A 27,370-nucleotide genomic window follows, 5' to 3' on the forward strand; every position below is an offset into this window, starting at 1 on the left:
TTGTTGTTGTTGTTGTTGTTGTTGTTGTTGTTTTAAGGCTTAAGGCTGATGAAAATCAGACACTGCAGTTTATCTTGTAAAACTGAAGACTTCTGCAGCAGGAAAATTGTGTATTGCACCCTCTTTTACTCTTTGGAGGGGGGGGGGGGAATGGCCTTCTACAGTCTCTTTAAAACAACAAATCTTTACACACCACATCCACCCATTCCAATATTTGCCATGTTTTTGGGTTGATCAAGCCCTCACACAATTTTTTTTTTTTAACTGTGCACCCTTAAGAAGCTATGGCCAATTTCTAAGGCTGACAAACTCAAAAGGAGAACCTGGGCAAACTCCAATTTGGGGACCAGAAAGAGACAGAAACTGAAGGGGCATTTTCCAAGAAAAGGGCTAGTTAATCCTGGCTGATCTTACAGACTGATATTGGGAGCCTTACAATAACCCTTCTGTCCAACCGAATCAAAGTTAAAACTGGACTCAGATAGACAATTGCTGGCTATGGAAGCTTCTACCCTTAATAACACTTTTCCTAGAAGGAACACCATATTCTCATAGGCATGTAGTCATAACAATTCCTCAGAACAACAGCAACCACATTTCTCTCTCAAAGGGGAACCTACCTAAGGCTTAATGAAATTACAGGCGCTGCAGTTTAGCTTGCGAGAGCAGTTATACTCAACTTGGCTGTCTGCAGCAGAAACATTAGGCTAAATTCACAGCACATTCCAAAGTAGACTAGAACACGACAGTAGACTAGCTCTCTCTAAACTCAAGTTGCAACTAAACATTTCTCATTAGGTACAGATTTCTTTCCTGTTTAGTTGCAAAGGGAAGGGGGGCAATCCCCCTCTCAGAACACAGTCAAACTCCTTCAGGGGATTTTCCTACCACTTGGAGGGACACTTTTGGAGCCTCTCTTGAATAATAAATATTTGCACACCTCAGTATCATATTTAATAAAATATTAAGTTATTATTTATATCCCACCCATCTGGCTGAGTTTCCCCAGCCACTCTGGGCGGCTCCTAACCAAGGATTAAAACATATCATGTTTAAGTTGATCAGGTCCAAATAGCTTCTTTAAACTAAAATTTGAAGCAAGCTTGCAGTTTTAAACAATGCGCACTTTAGAAAGGGCAGTCTGATGGCCAGTTTTAAAACACAACTCTCTTAAGATCTCTAACATACATGCTCTCAGACTGGATTTTTGTAATTGTTTCTGGTTTTCTCAGGCCCTTTTAAATCACTGAATTACATAAGGAAAACAAAATGACAGAGACACAACAGACTCACATACACACAACAGACAACATGTAACATGTAAACATAGATTTCCATCCTTTAGTTGGTTATTGTAAGGAGTTGGCTCACTTCCCTTTTGTTTCATTAAGCGAAGTTAGTAGGAAGGTCCCAAATTTCTAATTGGTGGGGGGCTTCCTTCCATCAAGTGCTTTCTCATGGAATTTAGGCAATCCATGTTAAAGGATCCCTCCGGTGGCCAGCGGAGTTCTGATGGTACATTTGCAGTAAATGATGGCCAGAGAGTTCCTACAGAAGTTTTGCAACTTCTGCCTGGATAATAGCTCATGGTCTGGAATTTCCTTCCAGTGATCCAAAACAAACTCGAGGGGAGAGTCTGGTTCCGGCTGGGTGACAGAAGGCTTCCGAGAAGCCTTCTTCCCAGTAGGAGCCTGACCAAGCTTCGAAGCTTTGGCACCCATCGTTCCTTTGGGAGTTTAAGAGGAACCTGGGGTTTAAAGAGAGGACGGGAAAGATATCTTAATGCAGACAGGGGTAAGAAAATGGGGTCTTAACACAGAGCAAACACGCGACGTTCCAATTCAACTAGTCCTGGTCCCTTGCGTTCTCTAGATCGGCTAGAGGGGCGGCTGACCAAGAGGATCTACACTAAAACTACCTCTTCCTTTCCTTTTTCTGGAGCTCCTTTTCCTCTTCCTTTCTCTTCCGTTTCTTCTCAACTATTCCTATTTTCCCAAACCATTTCCACCCATTACAGAATTTCCCCACCTGGCAACCTCCTACCTATCGTTTAACAGCTAAAGGAAGGGAGCCCTACTGGACGCCTGCCACTGCAGTGCCAGATCAGGCAGCCCTTTATTCGATAGAGTGAAACAGTCTGGAAAAACCTCCCTTGCGTTCGTTAGACCTGCTAACGGGGCAGCTGAGGTTGGGGATAGTGCAGAAAGTCCTTTGCCCCTTGCGTTCGTTAGGATCTTTCACCTACTCGGGGCGGCTGGCAAAGTAGAAAAAGAGCCCAGTCCCTTGCGTTCGTTAGGCCAGCTAACGGGGCGGCTGACCAGGTATTGGAGAAAAAAAGAGATAGAGCTCAGGACTCCCCTTCCGAGTTGAGCAGCGGTCTATGGGACAGACCGAGAGAAAGGCAAGAAGAACGATAGGCAAGAAAGTAGAGAATACGGTTGCCAGGTTAACCACCCCCCTACCCCCAAATCACCAGTGCACTGGATTTATACTCACGCGTCTTCCACTGCGATCCCCTGGATCGTTGAAGACGAAGCCGGCTGAATCTTGTCTTTGCTCCCTGGCTGGCTCCTTAGAGACTTGCAAATTACCGCCCTTGAAGATGGCTGGGGGTCCAAAAGATCTTCCCAGGCAAATGGCCTGGTGCCGGCTGAAGATTTCAGGGCCCCCAGTCAGCAACATGGGAGAACCGCAAGTCCCGGCTTTCGGCACCAACTGTTACGGAAAAAAACCCAGGTGTGGAACTGCCCAGCCACCTGGCCCTTAGGGATAGGCCCACTGGTTTCTGCGGAGTTAAATAAAAGAAGTCCAGCCACTGGAGCAAGGACAAGACAGGGTTTATTGCGCAATAGGTTACAGTCAAACTGCCCACCCAGAACAGTGTTACAAGAACTTTTAAAACTCCTATCATATCCCAGAATACAGTTTGGAAACATCATCACTACATCATCACTACCTCACAAAAGGGAAGGGTAGTGATTTACATATAGGAAAAACAGGAAAGACAAGATTAGCATATGGGGAAACAGAGCAATATCAGGGAGATAGCCCTGAGAAGTGTGAATGGGTGTTAAGTATTGGCAAGGATACCTTGAGCACTTATCTGGGAGAGAACAATGGGATTCTGGTTGAGGGATATTAGCCTGAAGCACCCAGAGATTACCTGCTGAGGCATTTCCCTGTGTACGTGGTCTCTCGCCTACTGGATCATGGCAGAGAGATGGGTCCCCTTAAGGGCATCACTCCATACCCCAAATGAGTTTACTCAGGAGGAGACTTTGCTTAGGTGACCCCCCTCATAATTTCCGTATCAATCTCAGCATTAAATATCATATGTTCCATGAGCAAAATAATGAATAAACATGAGTCCGTTGTACATCAAGCAACAGGAAAAGACCACATGTTATGTATTGAAGTTCTCACCCTAGGCCACTAGGGGTGTGTGTATATAGTTCATTCTGCTGCAGTTTTCACTCAGGTCCGCATATGCAAAAGAAGGATTGTAAACTGACGCTCAGGGATTGGTTAACTGCAGAAAGTTGTTACTGTTGCTTTGTAGCTGAGTTCTATATAAGCAGGCTGCTGAGGCCTTCAGCTCACTTCTGTTCCAGCCTGAGAATAAACAAGAGCTGTTTGGAAATCACTGTGTCGTCTGCTGTGTCCACCCACGACTTAACACCACACAAGAAACAATAATGTTAGTCCACAGATTAATTTTTATTCAGACCCAGAATAGAGAAAGCACCAGTAAGTACAGTGTCTCAAAGATACAGCCTAACACCTTTACCTTTAAAAAAAAGAGTCAGGAAACATAACTAGCCCGGCTATGTATTTTAATAAATATGGTCTGTATGTGCCCCGTGACGAGTGAAAGTTTGCTGCACCTTCATATTTTAAAAGAGTTTGTCTATTCAGTTAAAAAAAAAAAACTCACATCAGCTTAAAAAGAAAATCATTTGACCAAAACCACATGCTTAAGATCCAGTAATAATAAACATGGCCGAGAACTGAAAAGTGTTTGGGGCAGATGCTTTGGAGCTGGGGCATGTCTTGCACAGATTATCACTCGCAACCTGAGGAAAGCACTGCTTGGCTACCCTGTTCAGGGTGGGGACACCCAGCAAGTAATTTGGGGCACCTTATCCCTCTGCACAAATCAAGACTTTACTTTGTATTCATTAAGGCTATGCTGGTGATAATGATAATTAATTTCTCATCTGTCCCGCTTTATCACTACCCGAAGGAGTCTCAAAGTGGCTAACAATCTCCTTTCCCTTCCTCTGTGAGGTGAGTGGGGCTGAGAGACTTCAGAGAAGTGTGACTAGCCCAAGGTCACCCAGCAGCTGCATGTGGAGGAGCAGAGACGCGAACCCGGTTCACCAGATTACGAGTCCACCGCTCTTAACCACTACACCACACTGGCTCTTCAAAGAAGCCCCGAACAAAGGGATGCTCCTTCTTTAATCAGTTTTCCCTTTTCCTATGAACACCTTGGGGTGAAGCATCATGCATACATCATAGATACATCACACCTATGTCACAAACAGGGTGAGGCTTTCTTGGCAGAAACCAGTTCATTCCTCCCTTGCCCTCCACCTCGCACCCATCAAGTGATAAAAAGGAAATATCTACAAGTTCCTGGGTTTCCCCGTCAGGTAATCACATTTCTTTGTCCTGACCGAGGACCTACTCCATTCCTGGTCTGCTATTGTCCATGGGAGGACTACCTGTCTGGCCCCCTGCTGAATACGAGATCTCAGGTTTCAGGGATTATGGCTGTCTTGTTTCCAAAGTTCCCCCTTGGGGGGCCATTTGTTCCCTGAGTAAAATGAAGCTGGAATGGTGTCGATCCGACATAGGGCTGATTTTATATGAAGGTTTTGCTGCGTAAGGGAACGTGAGTACTATGGAAGGTAAAAAGGTAAAGGACCCCTGGACGGTTAAGTCCAGTCAAAGGCGACTATGGGGTTGTGGCGCTCATCTCTCTTTCAGGCCGAGGGAGCCGGCATTTGTCCACAGACAGCTGTTGTAAGAAAAAACTGCTCCTTTTCCCTTCTGGGGTACCCAAGAGCCCATATAGAGTCCTTTTGTAGGTTCTCTTATCGGTAGGAGAAAATAAAGAGAGGCCAACCAGAGAACATTGAGAAGCAAAGCAGCTAGTAAGCCTGATCTTTATTAACTGTTTCACTACCACACGCTGGAGGCAGGAGGAACCCCGAACAATGGTGCGCAAGCCCTTATATAGGCATTTGAAATTGCCCATCCTGGAGCCCAAGACCACCCCCCAATACATCATACATACATCACAGAAGAGGCGGTCTACAGCAGAAATCCTGTCTGCCAGGGTACCTCAGAAATGACCACTGACTGCATTACTTGGGCTTTCTGGCGATTCCTTTGTGGGGAGGTTCCAGTGCTTGGCAGCGCATTCATCAGGGAAGGCTTTTCGGCTTTGTTCTGCGGTCAGTGCAAAGCGCACTTTCTCTCTCTCTTTAAATGTGAGGTAATCAGAGGTTCCATCCTCTCTGAGATCTGAGTACATTTCACTCAAACTTCAACATATTTGTGGGCATAAGTACAGCATCCAGTTTTCCTCAGGAAAGTTTAAGTCTTTACAAGTGCACTCAAAGCTAAATATGCAACCTCGCCGTAAAAGGGATAAAGGGCTCTAGGAAGAGGGGAGCCCTCAAAATAGGCTCTGTTCTTAGGGCTGTTTTTAAATGTTCAAACGCTGCCTGGCGCTGGTCCCTCCCAATTATCTTGTCTGGGTGGTCTTTCTTCACACAGTCATGTAAAGGGTGCTAAAATTAGGAATAAATCGACAACAATATCCTCCAGACTACCCCCATAAAAGCTTGTATTAGTTTTTTTGTAGAGGGTCTAGGCCCCTCTTGAAGGACCTTTACAATCAGGTTGTATTTTTCCACCCCCTCAGATGTACGTCTTTCTTTCTATATTTCCTATTGATGACTGGTTCACCTGGATCCTCTCGTAGGACATACAGTGACCAATTTTCTGTTCTAAAATACGGTTTGATCATATTTACATGCACCACTTTCCTTCCTTCCTCTCCTTGCTGTATAATATAATTGACTTCGTTCATCTTAGCTATTAGTTTATATGGTCCTTCCCAAGCTAATTTTAGTTTGTTCCCTTTAACTGGTCTCAACAGAAATACTTCACTTTCAGGTGCTAGTGACCTTTTCCTGACTTTCTTATCATACCAGTTTTTTTTGCTTAGTTTGGGCACTTTTTACATTTTCCCCTGCTAACTCTAGGGATCTTTTTAAGGTATTTTGCAAATTGCACTCCTGATCAAACTGTTTGGGTTTGTTTGTTTGCTAGCTATATACATACATAACAAGTAAATTGTTGAATGTCTCTGTTTATACTTCATTTGTGGTTTTTTGTGATAACGCCTTTGCCACAATGTTCATGGTTCCTTTCACACTCCTTATTGTCCTTAACCGCCACAAGAAGTATCTTTCTCTGGGCACAAGTCTTTTCTCTGCCAAACGTGCTGGAATGCCAGCTGTCTTCCTCTGCCGGAGGACACAGTCCAACACTGATCCCTGCAGACGAAGGGCGTCTGTATCAATTGTGGATTCCCAGCTGTATAGAGTCCTTGTTTCTCAGGGTCAACAGCTCTCTTGGATCAGCTTCTCCCTCCTTCAGTATCTTTGTTAAGTGATCAAGCTCGAGGCCTTGTACAAACATATCCATGTCATCAAAAGCTGCATAAGGACTGGTTGTCTGGCTTTTAAATGCATTGGGAACTGCTTTCAGAAGTTTGTGGATATCCTTTTTTATCAGCTTGCTGAATCTTTCTGGACAAGGGTGTTTACTTAATGAAAGTAAGCTAACAAGCTCCGAGTGCTTATTGTTCTTAGCAATCTCCCCTGCTGTCAGTCCATCTTTGGTCTGCATTGATTTATCAGTTCCCACTTCAAGCAATTTGTAGACTACTTTTTATGTCCTTGATATGGTGGCCACGTTAATGCTGTGTAACCACGTTTATCCCTAGTTTTTATTTGTGATGCATGAGAATCAGGGTACCCATCTTCCCACCACACAACCTCTAGTGTAGGAAACACTTTCACTTTTATAGAAAGTCGATGGGACACCATGCCAGCTATAACTTCCAGTACATCTTTTTACATTTTCCCCTGCTAACTCTAGGGATCTTTTTAAGGTATTTTGCAAATTAAACAGATATTCCACTACAGACTCTGGATCATGTTCATGATGTGCCTCCCAATTCATGTGCAGTAAGTCCAGGGGCCCTTTTACTTTCTGACCCAGCAATAATTCAAATGGGCTAAACCCGGTACTCTCTTGGGGTACATCCCTATAAGCATATAGTAGTGGTTGTAGCTTGTCAACCCAGTCATTAGGATTTTCTGCAGTATAGGCTTTAATCATTCTCATTAGGGTCTCATTAAATCTTTCAACTAATCCATTAGTTTCAGGGTGGTATGGGGTTGAGGTTAAATGCTTAATACCGCAAACTTCCCACAGTCTTTTCATTAGTCTTGAGATAAATAAAGAACCCAAGTCAGTGACAATTTCACTTGCAAAGCCTAATCTACTCATATAATTTATTAAAGCATTTGCAACTGTTTCTGTTTCAATATTTCTCAATGGAATGGCTTTGGGATACTTAGTGGCGTAGTCCAAAATTGTGAGAATAAATTTATTTCCTCTCCTGCTGGCTTTAGGCAATAGCCCTATCAGGTCCAACCCTAATTGTTGAAAAGGGGTTGATATAATAGGTAAGGGGCACAATTTGGCTTTTGTTTTGTCTTGCCCGGTGTCTCTTTGTTGGCATATATCACAGGCTTGACAGTATTGTTTTATTTGCCTCCCCATGCCTGGCCAGTAAAATTTTTGAGCCACTCTCTGTTTTGTCCGGGTAACTGCCATATGCGCTCCAAATACACTATTGTGAGCGTGCTGCAGGATTTTGTCCCTGTATTCATATGGTATTACTAACTGTCTTATCAGTTCTTCACCCCCTCGAGATGGTGATGTAAGGACTTCTCTATATAAAAGGTCCTTGCTCAAACAAAAACGTTCTGGGCACTCTGGAGTTAACTGCCTCTCCAACTTGGCTGCCTCAAAGTGCTTTTGTAATTCAATATCTTCCTTTTGCTTCTTGGCAAAACTTGGGGTTTGACTTTTAATCATAGAAAACAAAAAGGTGTCTTTTCTATCCTCACACAAAGTATCCCCTTGCTGTTGTTCCTCAATATCTGCCTCTGATACTGTATCTATTCCCTCAGGATTAGGTGACCATAAGCTCTCCTTTGCCCTATAAATGTACTCTGTACATGTTCTAAAATGTCCCAACCAATGAGCACAGGGGTGGGGATTTCTTCTGAAAGAGCCACCTGCCTACCTGCCACTTCCCTGCCCAGTTTTTGAACCTGACATGTACTTCTGCCATCTGGAGGATCTCTGTGTGTTTTGAGATTCCTTTTACTTTGATTACTTTTCCTGGAATGATGGCTTCAACCCCAATTATCTCGGGGTGGACTATTGTGAGTTGAGATCCCATGTCCTTTAGCCCCAGATATCTTTTCCCATTTATCCAAATAAATTCCCCAGCGTTCTGTAACAAAGGATTTTTGTGTTGAATCGCATAACAGTGAAGGACTTTGGCTTCTACTGTCTCCACAGGCTCGGGCCTAGCCGTCTTGTCAGTCTCCTTGACAACCTGACTAGTCTGGCCTTGCTCCACAAACTGGATACAATATGTCTGTCTTGGTGTGGTGCTACTAACAGGCATTCCCTTTCCTGTTTTACATTCCCAGCTTTTATGACCGCTTTCCCCACAATTCCAGCATGAAAGGTCTCTGGGTCCTGCATAACTTGGTTTATTAACTTTTCCCTCAGTAACCTCTGATTGCGCGTGTGGCTTCTCATTTGGACTTTTAAATGAGGGACTACTCCGCTTATCAGTTTCTGAGGTAAATTTTCCTTTGGCTTCCTGAAACTTATTCTTATCTGTTTTCCAATACCTCCCACTAACTTTTGGCCCATCAAATACGTGGTCTCTGATTTCATTTATTTTATCTGCTAAACCAGCTGCTTCCTCTATTGTCTTGGGGTTCCTTTCTTTTATCAAATACTTCAATTGGCCAATTATTGTTTCATAAAATTGCTCCAATGCTATCACTTCCATAATCTTTGATACAGTGTCAGCATTCTCTTGTTCTAACCATTTCATCAGGTAAGTTTATACTTTTGCGCCATGCTGTGCATAGGTTTCCTCTTTCACCTTGGTCACCCCTCTAAACTTTTTATTCAACTGCTCTTCAGTTATTCCAAAGCGAGTGTAAATTAATTGTTTGTACACTTCAAAATTCGGGATTGTTCATCCGTCATTTGTGCATATATTTCAGCTAGAGGGCCACTTATCCTTGCTCTTAAAATCACCATTTTATCTTCCTCCCCCACTTTGAAATCATGACAAGCTCTCTCGAAGGATACCAAAAATGCTTCAGGACTATCCTGCTCTCTGAATTCAGGGAAGCGTGTTAAATCTATTTTAATTTGATCCTGCCCATTAGTGTTATTAGTATTATTCCTATTTTCCAAACTCGCTAATTCCAAACGTCTCATCTCTAATTGAAATTGCATTTCCTTATCTCTCATTTCTTGCTCAATTCTATGTTTTCCCCTTTCTTTTTCCAATTCTTGTTCAGATCTTAATTTTTCTTTTTCCTGCTCAGCTCTTAATTTTTCTTTTTCCTGCTCAGCCTTTAATTTCATTTCCACCTCTCTCAGTTTATATTCTTGCTCTAGTTTCCACTTTTCAAAATCCTCTGAGAACTGTGGAACCTCTACCTCGGGTGGGGTTGTAGTCATTTCTTCTACCCTAGTTTCCTCCCCGAGGATTCCCATTCTCTTCACCAGAGCTTTCGTATGAGGTTTGTCTCATGGAGTTTTTGGTCTTCTTGGGTGGCATTATGTGCGTTAGTCCTGGTACTCTTTAATTAAATAAGAGGCTTTTAATCTCCCTTCTGTTCTACCTGGCTGGGCTTTCAAGACCTTGGTCCCCAAAGTATAGCTTTAGGTTTTTGCCTCAAACCTCTCAAGCTTACTTCCACTGACCCTGCGTCTACCTGCTGCCAGAACAGTCTCTTGAGATATCGTTCTCTTATTTTGATCTTGGCCTTGCAGCAACCTGGGATTTACCTCAATCACACCCTAGGGCCAGGTAATCCCTCTGCAGATTTACCCTTTCCCTTTCCAGGTGTATTGCTTCCCCTCACACGCTATTGGACTTATCGAATCCCGCCGCTGCCGCCACTTTTCTGTGGCGATCGCACACAGGGTCCCCAGACGTTTAACGGTAGATTGATCCCTGTGCCACCATGCTCTCCTCTCTCGCTGCCACCAACCAGGCCCTACCTGGTAAATCTATTGTTTTTTTATATATAATTTTTATTATTTTTACACTATACTACTACAATATAAAATTAAATCAAACATTTTCATACATTTTCCACTTTGGCTTGCAAAGCTGTGACTTCCCTCAATCCCTCCACATGGCTTTCGGAATTATATCTTGATATTATACTTCTTTAATCAACCATTGCTGACATTATCATAAGATTCCTTCTTACTTTTACTACCATACTTACAATAATATATCTACACAATAACTACAAAACTTCTTGAAATCCTATAATTGTAAATTGTCTTTTAAATAGTTTGTAAACTTTAACCAGTCTTTGATGAATTTCTTTTTTTTTATTTTTTAAAAAATAATATTTATTAGACTTTTTCCAATTACAAACCAAATTACAATCAATTTATAACACATGATTAAATTTTCTAACCCCCCTTTCTCTCACCAAGAGGAGCATACCAAATAGACCCCCCTCTCACTGGGATAAACACTTCTAATTTGCCAATTTAATCACCTTACCATTCTCATATCATCTTAGCTTCTGGGACTTCCCCGACTCCCACCCGTTGACTCCCAAATCAAACCTAATTTACAGTTATTGCCAATAATCACAATACTATTTCCTCTCCTTCTCACATTTACTAATATTTCTAGCAGAATACTTTTCCATTTTGCGAATCTATTTCTTCTTTTTTTACCTATCCTCCACACTCACTGTATTTCTAAGCTTTCATTTCCCCCCCCAAATATATCACAATAACCTATTTAAGATTGAATTAACCAAAAATCCTTCCCCCCTTTACCTCACCATTCATTTTAAGACCATATCATTATCCATTAGCCATACCTTGTGTCAATACCATAATAACCAGAGAGTTTCCACAAAGTTCATAGAGATTTTCAACCCACCCCCACTCTTTCAAATACCGAAATTCCACAGTCCTGGGAAACTGGTTTGTACTCCATTCTTATCTCATGTGTCCTTGAAAATTTTTCCACGACTAGAGTCTGCACCACCTTCCACCAGGCACTCTTTTTTCCAACAGTTTCCCCATTTTTTCTTCTTGTTGTTTTCTGCCTCCTAATTTTTCTGCCTTTCCTTGACGGGTTGTATCCACCGTTTTTTCCTCGGATTTTCTCCTCCTCATTATGTTTTTCCTTATAGTTCTCACAAAAGGTCCTAAAATCATTTTCCTGCACAGCTAAATCCGCAGCTGGTACTGTCCCCGTTAGCTGGTTTAAATGTTTAATTCCATCTGTTAAGTTGCACAAAAGTTCCAAAACTTTTATTTTAAATTCCTTAGTCCATTTCCTTTTGGGCATCTTCAAAGTCCATAAAAGTCCATAAAATCAATAAAGTCCATAAGGTCAGTAAAATCCATAAAATCCATAAAGTCCATAGAATCAAGCAAGCATATGCAATCCAGAATAATATCTCAAAGAGAGTGCAATGATAACTTACAAGCTTCAGAAATTTCTTATTTACAAAATCAATACATTGCTTCGGAATTCAAAATTACACTGTTTCCTCCTCTTTCAACGTTAAGGGAACCGACTTCCGTTTTTAGAGTTCCCGAAACTTCCCAATTTTAAAATCAATTTTTAAACTTTTGTCCAAATCGGTACTTACAAAAGCCAATTAGCCGAATCCAAGAAGAATTTGACGCTCTCCCCCTGCCGGTACCGCTACTTCCCGCTGCGAAGTTAGTGGTGTATCCACAGCCCCCGCGCCTTCTACCTCGCTCGTCACGGCAGCCCTTACTAGGGCAAACCGGAGAGCAAGGGAGGCACCCTGGGGGGCCCGCCGGATCCCAAGACACCAGGACTTTCAACCTGGTGTTTCTGGGGGGTCGAGGCGTAGTCTCGACACCCCCTTCCCTCGCAGCGGCGGAGAAACCTCGGACGCGAGGTTTCTCCCGACCGGCGAGGATGGCGCCAAACCGGAAGTCTTTGATGAATTTCTGGTCCCGCTGTTCCCGGATTCTTCCTGTCATTTTGTCCAGTTCTGCATATTCTGTCAATTTCACTGTCCATTCTTCTTTCGTCGGTAATTCTTCTTGTTTCCATTTTTGTGCTAGAAGAATTCTAGCTGCAGTCACTGCATATTGGAAAAGTCTAATGTCCTTCTTTTCAATGTCTGTACCTACAATACCTAATAAGAAAGCTTCAGGCTTCTTAACAAAGTTATATTTCAACATTTTTCTTAACTCATGATATATCATATCCTAATACATTCTCACCTTCTTACACTCCCACCACATATGATAAAAGGTACCGACACTTTCTTTACATTTCCAACACTTATTATCCGACTTATACATCTTTGCTAGTTTAACTGGGGTAATGTGCCATCTGTACATAATTTTTAACAAATTTTCTTTTATTGACATGCATGCCATAAATTTCATTCCTTCCTTCCAGTTTTTCCCAGTCTTCTAGCATAATTCCAGTTACAGGTGGGTAGCCATGTTGGTCTGCCATAGTCGAAACAAACAAACAAAAAAAATTCTTTCCAGTAGCACCTTAGAGACCAACTGAGTTTGTTCTTGGTATGAGCTTTCGTGTGCATGCACACTTCTTCAGATACCTGTTATCTGAAGAAGTGTGCATGCACACGAAAGCTCATACCAAGAACAAACTCAGTTGGTCTCTAAGGTGCTACTGGAAAGAATTTTTTGTTTGTTTGTTCTAGCATAATGTTATGTCCAATGTCTTTTGCCCAATGAATCATCACCGACTTTACTTCTTCGTCTTTCAAGTTCCATTCCAACAGCATTTTGTACATCTTAGCAAGTACTTTAAAGTCACTATTGAGTACTTCAACTTCAAACTTTGATTTAGTCTCGCTAAAACCTGTCTTTTTCATGTCGCTTTTAAACATTTAATTAATTTGGTTGTACTGCAACCAATTATTTACATATTCTTTCACTTCTTCATATGGTTTTAGTTTCCATTTATTACCATCCTTTTTGAGCAGTGTCTCATATGTTATCCATTTTTGACTCATATTTGTCTTTTTCAAACTAATTATTTCAATTGGAGATAACCACCATGGTGTTTTCCTTTCCAATAAATTTTTATATCTGTCCCAAACTTCATAGAGAGACTTCCGGAAGACGTGGTTTCCAAAACTTCTATGTACCTTTATCTTCTCTTGCCAAAGATATGCGTGCCAACCAAATCTATTATCATGTCCTTTCAGATCTAATAGATCTGGCTTCTTCAAAATTATCCATTCCTTTATCCAACATAGACAAGCTGCCTCATAGTATAGCTTCAAGTCCGGTAAGGAAAAACCTCCTCTTTCCTTACTGTCTGTCAGTAACTTGAATCTTATCCTGGGGTTTTTCCCCTGCCAGATAAATCTTGAAATTCTTTTTTGCCATTCTCTGAAGACAGCTGTCCCCTTAATTATTGGTATTGTTTGAAACAAAAACATTTTTGGTAGCACACTAATTTTTACTGCTGAGATTCTTCCCAACAGAGAAAGTTTCATTCTGTCCCACACTTCCAGGTCTCTCTTGATTTTATTCCATGTTACTTCATAATTATCTTGGTACAGGTTGATGTTCTTTGGTGTTATCCATATTCCCAAATATTTAACTTTCTTCTGAGCTATGCCAATAAAACTCAGAGACAAAGGAGCTAGGAGTCCATTTTCTTTTCTTTATTGCAAAGCAATAAGGGTTACAGTGGAATCATTCGCAAATCTGCAACCCCGCTCAAAGGTCTGGGCAGGGGTATTTATAACATTTCAAACAAAGTATTTCAAATTAACCAATCATATTTCATTACCTCATTTCAGTTTAGTACGCGTGTACATTACCTAATCTAATATGGATGTGCAATAAGCGTTGTTAACAAAACCTTGATTCTTAGAGATTGTTACACTCTGTGTGCCAATGCATGGGAACCAGCATTACGTGTAGCCATTTTCATGTATCAACTTATGTTCTAGCGTATGAATGGCATCTTTGTGTGATTGACGTATTCGCTGTAATACTTTCCCTGTAGGGAAGGTCTCATGCCAAATCACCTGTTCCTTGAAGCAACAGGTTACAATAATTCTATATTAGAAGCATATTAAATGATTTATTTGGGTTCACATTATCATATTCATTGTGGCCTCTTTGGGCCACTGCTACACTATCATATGATAGCCATGTTCAAATATATAAAAGGATGTCATATAGAGGAGGGAGAAAGGTTGTTTTCTGCTGCTCCAGAGAAGTGGACCCGGAGCAATGGATTCAAACTACAAGAAGATTCCACCAAAACATTAGGAAGAACTTCCTGACAGTAAGAGCTGTTGGACAGTGGAATTTGCTGCCAAGGAGTGTGGTGGAGTCTCCTTCTTTGGAGGTCTTTAAGCGGAGGCTTGACAGCCATCTGTCAGGAATGCTTTGATGGTGTTTCCTGCTTGGCAGGGGGTTGGACTGGATGGCCCTTGGGGTCTCTTCAAACTCTATGGTTCTGTGATTCTATGATGGATTAATGCATATATCCGGACTCACAGCTGCTAGCTGTCAGCACCAATAAGCAGATGAAGTTCAGCTCCAGAGGTTTTGAAGTAATCCTTTTATTTTATAAGCTAAACACACACACACACACACACACACACACACACACTACACAGACTGTGTGAGTTTCACTCACCTAGCAGAGATGAGAACACATTTTCTCCTCAGAATACTCTCCTCAGAACTGACAATTAGGAACAGTTAGGAATAACAGTTATCAAGTAAGCTCCCCCCCTCCACTGAGTGAGATTGACAGAAAGGGAAGGATGAAAATGCTAACAGAGAGCACCCTGCATCATGGCACTGAAAAGAACCCCCCCTCCCGTTTGTGCAAAAAACAAACAAACACCAAAAACCACAGGGGGCCAGTTGCTGCCTCTCAGTTTCACTCACCTCACAGGGTTGTTGTGGGGAGGGGGAGAACCATGTATATACCACCTGGAGCCCCCTGGAGAAAAAAGTGGGGTGCAAATGCCATGAAGAAATAAAGAAGCATCCGTTGTATATCAAGCAACAGGAAAAGAGCACACAAAATGTTCCTGCCCTTTGCTGCATTAAGGCTGATGTATGCAACCTTGCTGTAAAAAGGATAAAGGGCTCTAGGAAGGAGTTAGTTCCCACTTGAAAACCACCTGAAACACCCCCTAGTCCAGACCCCACAAAGGAACATTTCAGCTGCCTTCCTGCATTGCAGGGGGTGGGCCTAGATGACCCTTGGGGTCCCTTCAACTCGAGGATCTTGGACTCGGAAGAGCCACAGAAACACACAGGCCCGATATTGGGAGAGGGGTGCTCTCAAAGGTCTGGGCAGGGGCATTTATAACATTTCAAAAAAAAGGAATTCAAATTAACCAATCATATTTCATTACCTCATTTCAGTTTAGTATGCATTTACATGACCTAATCTAATACGCATGCGCAATAAGCATTTCTAACTAAACCTTGGTTCTCACCAATCTTACATTTTCGTTAGTTTGCGTGCATGGGAATCTGTGTTAGGCCTTTGTTCTATGTATCAACTTATGTTCTAGCTTATGAATGTGATTGACATATTTGCTGTCCTTCTTTCCCAGTAGGGAAGGTCTCTTGCAAAGAATCATCAGTTTCCTTAAAGCAACAGGTTACCATAATATTTCTATTATAAGCATATTCAATGATTAAGAAAGGTATATTCATTGTGGCCCCTTTTGGCCACTGCTACATTCCCCCCTTTCAAGCTAAAGGTGTGAAACTACTCGCACCGATCAGCTTGACTCTCAAGGAACTCGTCTTGACCGTCAGGTAGCTCTTCTGGGCCCTCCTGAGGCAGTTGTTGGTATTGCAAAAGTAACTGCTTTTGGGTAAGCTGGAAAGCGTATTAGAAACCAGGTGGCGGATCAGGGCAAGCAAACAAGCCACGAAGAAGAGGAAAGCAAGGACCGCTAAGAAAAACATGGCTACTCCTTTTACTAGGGCTGCCACCCATCCATTCCCAAACAACTTGGACCACCAGGTGCCAAAAGGGTTTTGCCATACTTGTACTGGCACATGGGCAAGTTTGCAAATATCTGCGGTGATGTCACGTACTGATTTTCCATTATCAACGATTTTCAGGCAGCAATTGGTCAGGTTCAGTTTTCCACACACACCACCTTCCGCAGCCAGCAGATAATCAAGGGCTGTCCTATTTTGATAAATTTGTTGTTGTTCAGTCGTTCAGTCGTGTCCGACTCTTCGTGACCCCATGGACCAGAGCACGCCAGGCATGCCTATCCTTCACTGCCTCTCGCAGTTTGGCCAAACTCATGTTAGTAGCTTCGAGAACACTGTCCAACCATCTCATCCTCTGTCGTCCCCTTCTCCTTGTGCCCTCCATCTTTCCCAACATCAGGGTCTTTTCTAGGGATTCTTCTCTTCTCATGAGGTGGCCAAAGTACTGGAGCCTCAACTTCAGGATTTTGATAAATAGCCTCTCTCATTTGGGAACTTTGGTCTGAGAGCAATTCCAATGCTGTAGCCGTGCAATCAGTAATTATTTCTACTACGGCCTGGAGACGGATAAGGCGATTTAAGACATAAATTGGGATATGGTACTCTTGCATACCATCCTGTCTCCAAGTGGCTGGGCCAAATTCCCTAATGATATGTTGGGGGGGACATTCATGGGATTTCCATTTTTGGGCACCTCCCATTGAGGACACATTTGCTGATCTCTTGTGCCTTAAATCATCGTACAATGGAATGGCCAACTGAGTACCTACTTCGCTGGGGAGGAAAAAGAACTTTGGCATAATTATCCTTATATAGCAAACAACAATCGATTCTTTGCGGAGGATGGTGTAGGCAGTTGTTCCACATATCCAATAATGACCTTTTAGAGCTCTATTTTCACTCGGGTAGAGCTGGGATGCATATTGTGGGAGTGGAAAATATTTCTTATCCCGCCAACCCAGGGAACCAATATCCTGTCCTCCATTATGGTACAGCACCACACATCCTCCTGACTTTCAAATGTACATTCAGCCTCCTCCCCAGTTTCATTATGAGTGCTCCAAAAATGTGCGACACGATTTCCACTTTTATCCACCCAACGCCACCTACAAGGTCTGGGTCCATCCTGCCCCCATTCATAGGTCCACTTGCAGGAGCTCTGTCCCACATACACACCACCATGGGTCCGGGAAATACAAAATTCACCTTCAGGGGGTAACTCTATTCACTTCAGATGCTCATTCCATTCAGGCGTACTATCATTAGTTAATACAGAACGAGCACTTATAATCCATTTGGGACTTAGGGGAAGGGCTCTCCATATGCCCACATGCCCAACAATTGGTCAGATTAAAAGTGGAAGCCACTTCCTCCATTTGATTTATATACAGATTGTCACCTAAATTTGGCATTAGGTTGGCATCCATTTCACTAGTCAACAAAGCTAATATGAGCCCCCCCTAGTAATATCTAATAAGGTACGATTGCCATTACCCTAGAGTCATCATGCGGAGGGCAGGGTCGAAGAATCCTCAAGCTTCCCCTTCTGCGTAGAGCAAACCAGCGGCCAGAGTATGGTTGCAGCAGAGGGCAGTTGTCACGGTGCCTGTGGTCAGGCTCGTGAGGAGGGTGGCGCCTCCTCCATGAATTCCTCTTCTTCTTCTTTTTATAAAGATTTTATTCTTTTTCCATATATAAACAAAAGAAAATACAGAAATACATAATAAACAACAAACAATAAACAATAACAATAAACATAGGAAAAAACACAAATACATAACTAAACATACACCTATCTCAATGTTCTTCTTAATTCTATCTTCTTTGCATACTTTCAGACTTCCCCCGTTCCCCCTCCTGCATTCAAAACTAGTATAAAATTTGGGTAGCTTTGTATCTTTTTCCATAAATCTTAACCTTATCTCTCAATAAACTTTAAGTTAATTAAACAAGTATAATTTCTGACTTAAACTCGGTAACTTAAACAACTCTTGAACATTCATAACATTTACATCTGAACTTCTTCTGCATTATTTTACCTAACATATGTATGCTAAAGCCAGTTCTGCTAGCTAATTCTGCTCAAATATTCAATTTTGCATATTTAACTAAATAGTCCTTAAATTTCTTCCAATCCTGCGACACCTTCTCCTCCCTCTGGTCTCGGATTCTCGCGGTCAGTTCGGCGAGTTCCATAAAGTCCATTAGCTTCATCTGCCATTCTTCCACTGTCGGAATCTCTTCACCTTTCCAGTTTCTTGCCAATAAGATTCTAGCCGCTGTTGTGGCATACATAAAAAATACTCTATCTTGACTGGGTATCTCTTCATTGGTCATGCTCAAAAGGAATGCCTCTGGTTTCTTACTAAAGGTAATTTTCATTACCTTCTTTAGTTCGTTATAAATCTTGTCCCAGAAGGCAGTTACCCCTGGGCATGACCACCACATATGATAAAAGGTACCTTTCGAAGATTTACATTTCCAACACATATCAGACATTATAGGATTCATTTTTGCTATCTTAACTGGTGTTAAATACCATCTATAAAGCATTTTCATGATGTTTTCTCTTAAACTATTGCAAGCTGTAAATTGGATACCTTTCTTCCACAATTTCTCCCAGTCATCCATCATAATGTTATGACCCACATCTTTTGCCCAGTCTATCATTGTCGATTTAACCAGTTCATCTTTCGTATGCCACTCTAGCAACAAATTATACATCTTGGAAAGGTTTTTAGAGTTCGATTCAATCAGTTCTGTTTCCAGTTTTGATTTTTCCAATTGAAAACCAATTTTCTTGTCTGCTTTAAATATCTCATAAATCTGATGATATTGCAGCCAGTCGGTGACTTCACTTTTTACTTGATCATAACTTTTCAGCTTAAACAACTCGCCTTCTCGCTGCAATATATCTGCGTATCTTAACCATCTTGCAGACATATTCGGTCTCTTATATGCCTTGGCCTCCACTGGTGAAAGCCATCTAGGAGTTTTTCTCTCTAACAAATCCTTGTATCTCATCCAAACCTGATACAGGGCTTTTCTGATTATATGGTTCTTAAAAGTCTTGTGAACTTTTGCTTTATCGTACCAAAGATAAGCATGCCATCCGAACATGTTGTCAAAGCCTTCCAAGTCCAACACATCAACATTTTCCAATCTAAACCACTCTTTAAGCCAGCAAAAGGCTGCTGCTTCAAAGTAAATCTTTAGATTTAAAGAATTCCTCTTCAACCCCAAGCCTCTCCGCTCAAACCTTTGCTAAAATCCTGCTCTCCTCCCTCCTCTCAGTCACAGAGTCTGGGATTTCCGTCTCAAGGACCACCAATGCACCTGCAAATGCCTTTTGCCTTCCACCCAATCCTAAGCGTCTCCTGTTCTGATTTCCATTTATTTGCCTCCTTTTCCAGCTTTTCATATTTTTCCTCCATTCCTTTCATGGAGACATCTAGCGTTTCTGTTTTCTTTGTCAGTGTCTCTAGTGGTCAAATTTGTCCACATAAGCTGTTTAATATACAATCCAATTTCTCAAATTAAGATTCGAATTATACAAATAAACCAAATAATTACTTTAAGAGAGGAGCCATAAAAAAGAAAACAGTCCAAGAGGACATAGCAATTTAGATGTCCAGAGAAGAGTGGTTGTCTTAAAGGAATCTAATTCTCTTTAAGTGGCTCAGAGTAGAAGGAATATTTTCCTTCAAAGAGAAATGAACTTGCCCAAACCTGTCCCAATTTTAGCACTTTCAGACAGCTCTCAGTCCTTTTAAGAACTCCAATTGTTTTTTTAAAATAAATTTAACATTGAGGCCAGACTTTCATGAATCCCTCCAATCACGCACTTTGCACTGATATGATTCCTCCCCTGTGTGTATTCTTTGATGAAAGTGAGATTCGCTTTTGGACTGAAGCTCTTTCCACATTCCTAGCACTGATGGGGTTTCTCCCCCGTATGAATTATTCGATGGGAAGTGAGACTTTCTTTCCTGGTGAAGCTCTTTCCACATTCCACGCACTGATATGGTTTCTCTCCTGAATGAATTGTTTGATGGGAAATGAAACTTATTTTCCAGGTGAAGCTCTTTCCACATTCCACGCACTGATAGGGTTTCTCCACCATATGAATTCTTTGATGGGAAGTGAGACTTTGTTTCCTGGTGAAGCTCTTTCCACATTCCACGCACTGATATGGTTTCTCTCCTGAATGAATCGTTTGATGGGAAATGAAACTTATTTTCCTGGTGAAGCTCTTTCCACATTCCAAACACTGATAGGGTTTCTCCCCGGTATGAATTCTTTGATGGAAAGTGAGACTTTCTTTCCTGGTGAAGCTCTTTCCACATTCCAAGCACTGATAGGGTTTCTCCCCGGTATGAATTCTTTGATGGGAAGTGAGACTTTCTTTCCTGGTGAAGCTCTTTCCACATTCCAAGCACTGATAGGGTTTCTCCCCTTTATGAATCTTTTGATGGGAAGTGAGACTACCCTTCTGACTGAAGCTCTTTCCACATTCCAGGCACTGATAGGGTTTTTCCCCTGCATGATTTCTTTGATGGGAAGTGAGACTTTCTTTCCAGGTGAAGGTCTTTCCACACTCTTGGCACTGAAATGGTTTCTCCCGTGTATGAATCCTTTGATGGGAAGTGAGATTGGAGCTGTTTCCGGAGCTCTGTCCACATTCCAGGCACTGATATGGTTTTTCTCCTATATGAATTCTTTGATGGGAAGTGAAACATAATTTCCAGGTGAAGCTCTTTCCACACTCTTGGCATTGATATGGTTTCTCCCCTGTATGAATTCTTTGATGGGAAGTGAGATTGGAGCTGTTTCCGAAGCTCTTTCCACATTCCAGGCACTGATATGGTTTTTCTCCTATATGAATTCTTTGATGGCAAGTGAGACTTAATTTCCAGGTGAAGCTCTTTCCACAATCTTGGCATTGATATGGTTTCTCCCCTGTATGAATTCTTTGATGGGAAGTGAGATGGGAGCTGCTTCTGAAGCTCTTTCCACATTGCAGGCACTTATAGGGTTTTCCCCCTGTATGACTTCTTTGATGGGAAGTGAGACTTTCTTTCCAGGTGAAGGTCTTTCCACACTCTTGGCACTGAAATGGTTTCTCCCCTGTATGAATCCTTTGATGGGAAGTGAGATGGGAGCTGGTTCTGAAGCTCTTTCCACATTCCAAGCACTGATAGGGTTTCTCCGCTGTATGAATTCTTTGATGGGAAGTGAAAGTGTCTTTTCGACTGAAGCTCTTTCCACATTCCAAGCACTGATATGGTTTCTCCCCTGTATGAATTCCTCGATGGAAAGTGAAACTGTCTTTTCGACTGAAGCTCTTTCCACATTGCAAGCACTGGTAGGGTTTCTCCACTGTATGAATTCTTTGATGGGTAATGAGATTTTCTTTCCACCTGAAGCTCTTTCCACATTCCAAGCACTGATAAGGTTTCTCCCCTGTATGAATTCTTTGATGGTAAGTGAGATAGGAGCCCTGACTGAAGCTCTCTCCACATTCCAGGCACTGATATATCTTCTCCCCCGTATGAATTCTTTGATGGGTAATGAGATTTTCTTTCCACCTGAAGCTCTTTCCACATTCCAAGCACTGATAGGGTTTCTCTCTGATATGAATTCTTTGATGGGAAGCAAATCTCTTTTTCCAGGCGAAGCTCTTACCACATTCCAGGCACTTATATGGTTTCTCCCCTGTATGAATTATTTGATGGGCAATGAGATAGGAGCCCCGACTGAAGCTCTTACCACATTCCAGGCACTTATATGGTTTCTCCCCTGTATGAATAATTCGATGGGCAGTGAGACCTTTTTTGGAGACGAAGCTCTTTCCACACTCCAAGCACTGATATGGTTTCTCCCCTGTATGAATTCCTCGATGGGAATTGAAACTCTTTCGACTGAAGCTCTTTCCACATTCCAGGCACTGATAGGGTTTCTCCTCTGTATGAATTCTTCGATGGGAAGTGAAACTTTGGTAGTGACTGAAGCTCTTTCCACATTCCACACACATATATGGTTTCTCCCCTGTATGACCTCTTTGATGGGCAGTGAAACCATTTTTGGAGACGAAGCTCTTTCCACACTCCAAGCACTGATAGGGTTTCTTCTCAAGGCAGTTTCTTTGATGGGAAGAGGAATTGGTGCTGTGACTGAAGTTCTCTCCACAGTCTGAATCCTGATAAGGCTCCTCCGCTGTGTGGATTTCCTTGTGGTTGCCCTTCTTCTTCATTTCCAATTCATCACCACCTGAAACTAAGAGGAAAACAGATTAGAGTCTCGCGAAGAAGTGCAGCCCCAAATTATGGAGCAATGCTAATTAATGCTTGTGACACGGAAAGATCTGAAGGGAGTCTGATGTTATAATGTTCCTGTTGTTCTGTAAAAATATCTAGTTTCCTATACAATTCAAGTTGAATATTATGTTTTACGTCTCAAGTTTTTAAAAGATAACTGTACAGCTTAACTTGGTAACGTCATTCGTTCAGATTTAAATATGGATCTGTACTAATTTAATTTTTTTTAGTGGCTAAATATTTTAATTTTGATGTGCATCACCTTAAACCAATTTGGATGTTTTCTTAAATTCTCGACCTCACGGAATGCAACAGAAACTTGTCATATCAGCTTTATTATTTGGAATTTTGCTTCAACTACATTGCAATGTAAAGAAAACGTACCTCATACAAACACTATTCCCCTCACGCTACAACAGCACAACCAAGGAACACCATAGCACCAACTGACCTCCCTTCTGCACACAACTACAAATTCAACAGTTTGATGGCATAAGGAAAAATACTATTCCTATGCCTAGATGTTTTTGTGTATAAAGTCCTGTAATGACGTTCAGATGGAAGTACCGTATTTTTCGCTCCATAAGACGCACCTAGTTTTTTGAGGTGGAAAGGGGGAAAGCCCCCCTTTTTGAGGATCAGTTCAAAGTTGTGCTGCTGCTGCTGCTTTTGCAAAGGAGAAAAGACACATTTGCAAAAGGATCAAATCAAAGTTGTTGTGCTGCTGCTTTTGCAAAGCAAAAAAGACCCATTTGCAAAAGGAGCAGCTCAAAGCCCTTTCTACTGTTTCCAGACAGATAATCTAATCAGGCAGTCACATGTCGCTGGGGAAATGAACAGCCTCCTCTGCAGAAAGGGAGCAGCGACCTTATCTCTCTCCCCAATCTCTTGCTGATCACCTGTAAAGCGGAAGCCTTTCAACACCCCCTTCTATCTTTGTAAAAGAAAAAGCTCAATCTTCTTTTGGTCCCTGGGCAATTCAGCTCCAGGGACCATCCATTCGCTCCATAAGATGCACAGACATTTCCCCTTACTTTTTAGGAGGAAAACTGTGAGTCTTATGGAGCGAAAAATACGGTAAATCAAACAGGTAATGACCAGGATGCAAAGGGTCTGTGACGATTCTCTCTGCTCTCTTCCTGGCTCGAGCATCATAAAGTGCCTCTGTTGGAGGCAAACTAACACTAATTACCCTCTCTGCCATTCTCAGTGATCGTTGGAGCCTCTTCTTATCCAGCTTGGAGGCTGTACCATGCCAGACAGTAATAGAATTACAGAGAACAGTTTCAATGGTACCTCTGTAAAATTGGATCAACAATTCTTGGGGCAAATTAAATTTTCTTAGTTGTCGCAAGAAATACAATCTCTGGTGGACCTTTTTAATGGTAATATTGATGTTGCCTAACCAATTCAGGATTCGAGAAATTATAGAGCCCAGGAATTCTTTAAATTCTTTAAAGGACTCTACCACTACAAGCATGTTGCCAAGAATGGAAAGTGGCAGCGAGATGGGAGGCTGCTTTCAAAAATCGATTATCATTTCCACTGTCTTTTGGGCATTTAGCACCAGGTTATTTCTGCTGCACTATGAAACAAGATGGTCTACTTCCCGCCTATTTGCAGATTCATCATAATCATCATTATTTATTCGTTTCCTTATTTAAATGTTACATTATTGTGAGAAGTTACAGGGGACGGGTCAGGGGGCCTTCTCAGTAGGGACACCCACCCTGTGGAACACCCTCCCATCAGATGTCAAGGAAATAACTATGCAACTTTTAGAGGACTTCTGAAGGTATCTCTATATTGGGAAGTTTTTAATGTTTGATGTTTTATTATGTTTTTCTATCTGCTGGAAGCTGCCCAGAGTGGCTGGGGTAACCTAGTCAGACCGGCAGGGTAAAAATAATAAAATTATCATTATTGTTACTACAGTGTTCACTGCCTGAGATTCAAAAAGCCTGGCTCTTTTTTGGGATGGGGTTGTGGAACATGTGCCATCTCCAATGTCAGGCTCCAATGTCAACCAGAGAGACAGAAGCAAGAAGAAAAGCAGAAAACTTGACAGAAGCTCCTTCAACACCCAAAATCACTCTGATGCCAACATTCAAGAAGGCCTGGGCAGTTCAGACAGCCTGATCATGGTTTTCAAAGGCAAAACTGGAGGAAGAATATTCACAGGGGAAACAATCAGTAGCCCTCCATCCAAGGTTTGCTGTGGGAGTGTTAGCATCCCAGGTGCTGTGGGTGGTGCTGTTGAGCCCCATCGAAATATCAGAGGTTCGTTACCTTGAGAGATGTCTTGAATTCCAAAAGAAGCTAAGATGATCCAATAGGGAGCCTTACCGAGTGAGTCCAACATCCCACGAATCTCCTCCATGACCTCCTGATGCAGAGCTCTCTGGTCAGGATCTAGCAACGCCCACTCCTCATCAGTGAAATGCAAAGCTACATCTTCAAAGCACACTGGACCCTAACAGAAAAGGAAAAAGGCTGTCCTCTTAGAGAACATTCACGTGATCCATTACACTTGGCCCTCTTGTTTTCTACAGCGGCCAGACCCCTCTCTGCCTTCCTCATCCCACTCTCCTGCTGCAGCTTCTGCCTCTGAGTCGGGGCTGCTCTCTGCCACAGACTCCCTCTGCTCCCTGAGCCCTGTTCCCTCTCCAGCTTCAGAAACCTCCTCCTCCCACCATTCCTCTGCACCCAACTATGTCCAGCCTGTCGGCATCCAAGCAGTCTTTCCCCACAAGGCTCCTTCCCCCTACCTGATCTGGGTTCGCAGCCGCTGCCTCCCCTCCACCACCATGAAAAGATGAAGAAGCAGGTCCTGGTGGCATCATTCTGTCACCTGGGAGAGAGAAAGGAAAGTGGGAAACCGTAAGCGCCTGCTTCTCTCAGAGGTGAAACAGTGCATCTCTAAGTACGGATTGGGCTTCGTCAAAGTCTCCCCTGCTAGCTTCCGGCTCTGCTCTGCCTTAGTGGAGGCAGCGGGAGATCATTGGCAAAGGAACAACAAGGATGATTGAGGGTAATTCTCCTTGCAAGTTCCCCCCAGGGACATGGGGGAACGGGCCTCACTCCCAGTCCATCTTGGTATAGAACTCACAGATTAGTTTCAAAACCAAGAGAATGTGACAAAACGGGGGAGAAAACACTCTTTCCTCCTTACCCAGGGGACCCTCTCTGGTGTCCAATGGCGTGTTCTCTGCCTCAGAAGAATCAAGACCCATTTCTGCAAAAAGATCCTTCCCCTGAAAGAGCAAGAAGGATTCAAAACAGAGAATGGGGAGAAGGATTAGAAAAAGTTTATTTAGTATTTTTATTAAATCTACTACTTCCTTCCATTTTAAGGCCCTCCGCTCCCGTAGGGAACCTTGTCAAGGCCCTCACCTGCTGCAGGGAAAGGCAGCACACCCTCTGCTGCTGTGGGGTCATATGGTGGGACCCTCTGCTCCCATGGGGAGGCCCAGCAAGGCCCTCCACCACCGCAGATATAGATCATGAGAGATGGTGATATTTAACTGCTTGAAAACCAGATACTGCCCAGCCCTACCAGGAGGACTCCCAAGGAGAGGGGAGAGGAGGCTGAGGGAAGACTTCACAAAGGAGGGTGTTTGAAAAGGGGTGAGGGGCTGCTGGCTCAGCAGGCACAGGGTGACATAACTGGGCTTCTGAGGCTCAAAGAGCTTTTCCCCACACAGAAAGGATGTACCGTACTTGAACAAGGGAACCATGGACTCAGAAAAGGTGAAAACCTCTGTGCTAGAGCATTTGGGGATATTCACCCTCCTCTTTGGAGCCCCTTGGGTGTATCCAGAGGAAAGTCTCTCTCACCTGCTCCTCTGCCTGCTTTCTCTCCTCTGCCTGACTCAGGAGGAATCCTTCGGCCAGGGCCACTGCCTGGGAACTGGTCTCCGCTCCACATTCCCTCACCCAGCTCTCCATCTCTGGAGGAAGGACAGCCAGGAACTGCTCCAAGATCACCAGGTCCAGCATCTCAGCTTTCGTGTGCCTTTCTGGCTTCAGCCATTGATGGTCAAAGTGGTAGAGTTGGCTGCAAAACTCTCGGGGTCCTTTGGCCTCCTGCCTGAGCTGCTGGCTCTGCACAGCTGAGTGGAGGGTGTCCTCCTCACAGAGCATCTTCTGCACGGAATTTTCACGGAATCTCCCACTGCTCCCATGTTGGATGGCATGACCTCTTCCTGCTTCAGGGCCAGCTGAATCTTGCTCATCCATCTGGGCTCCCAGGAAGTCTTCAACAAATCGGAAGGAGCCCCTTGGGCCTCTGCCAAGTTCTGTGGGCCCTAATGCGAGGTGCAAGAAATCCTACAAATCAAACACATTCCTCTATTATAAGATTAATACATAGCCAAGAGAAGAAAAATGTTCCAGGAGCAAGCATGGTTGAGTCTTGCTAGGAACCAGGGCTGGATTGCACCACAGCTCAGACTCCAAGCTTTCTGCAAAAAAATAAAAGGGGGGAGGGAGAGGAGGAGGAAGAAGTCGGATAACTGTGAATGACAAGTGAGTCGTTTGTATCAAGTGTAATTTGGAGCCAAGGCAATAGTGGGGGTCTCTCCCAACCCCACTTCCTAGTTCCAGAGCTTCACACCCAAGGCATGGGTAGCCTTGGTGACCAGGAG

The 27,370-nt window shown here is 42.8% G+C and overlaps 2 protein-coding genes across 2 annotated transcripts in view; both read right to left on the reverse strand.

The window, feature by feature from the left end:
* Positions 1 to 27,370, reverse strand: part of LOC117051905 (zinc finger protein 91-like) — a 186,517-nt gene that overhangs the window by 142,310 nt on the left and 16,837 nt on the right. The gene's annotated exons all lie outside the window — the stretch shown is intronic.
* On the reverse strand, positions 19,637 to 25,567 carry LOC117050809 (zinc finger protein 345-like). Its single transcript, XM_033156679.1, is given in 4 exon segments — positions 19,637 to 22,363; positions 22,499 to 22,677; positions 25,071 to 25,197; positions 25,493 to 25,567. Coding segments are annotated over 4 exon segments (2,547 nt in total). The 3' UTR covers positions 19,637 to 20,197.

The sequence above is a fragment of the Lacerta agilis genome, chromosome 8, assembly GCF_009819535.1.
Source record: "Lacerta agilis isolate rLacAgi1 chromosome 8, rLacAgi1.pri, whole genome shotgun sequence".
NCBI lineage: Eukaryota > Metazoa > Chordata > Lepidosauria > Squamata > Lacertidae > Lacerta > Lacerta agilis.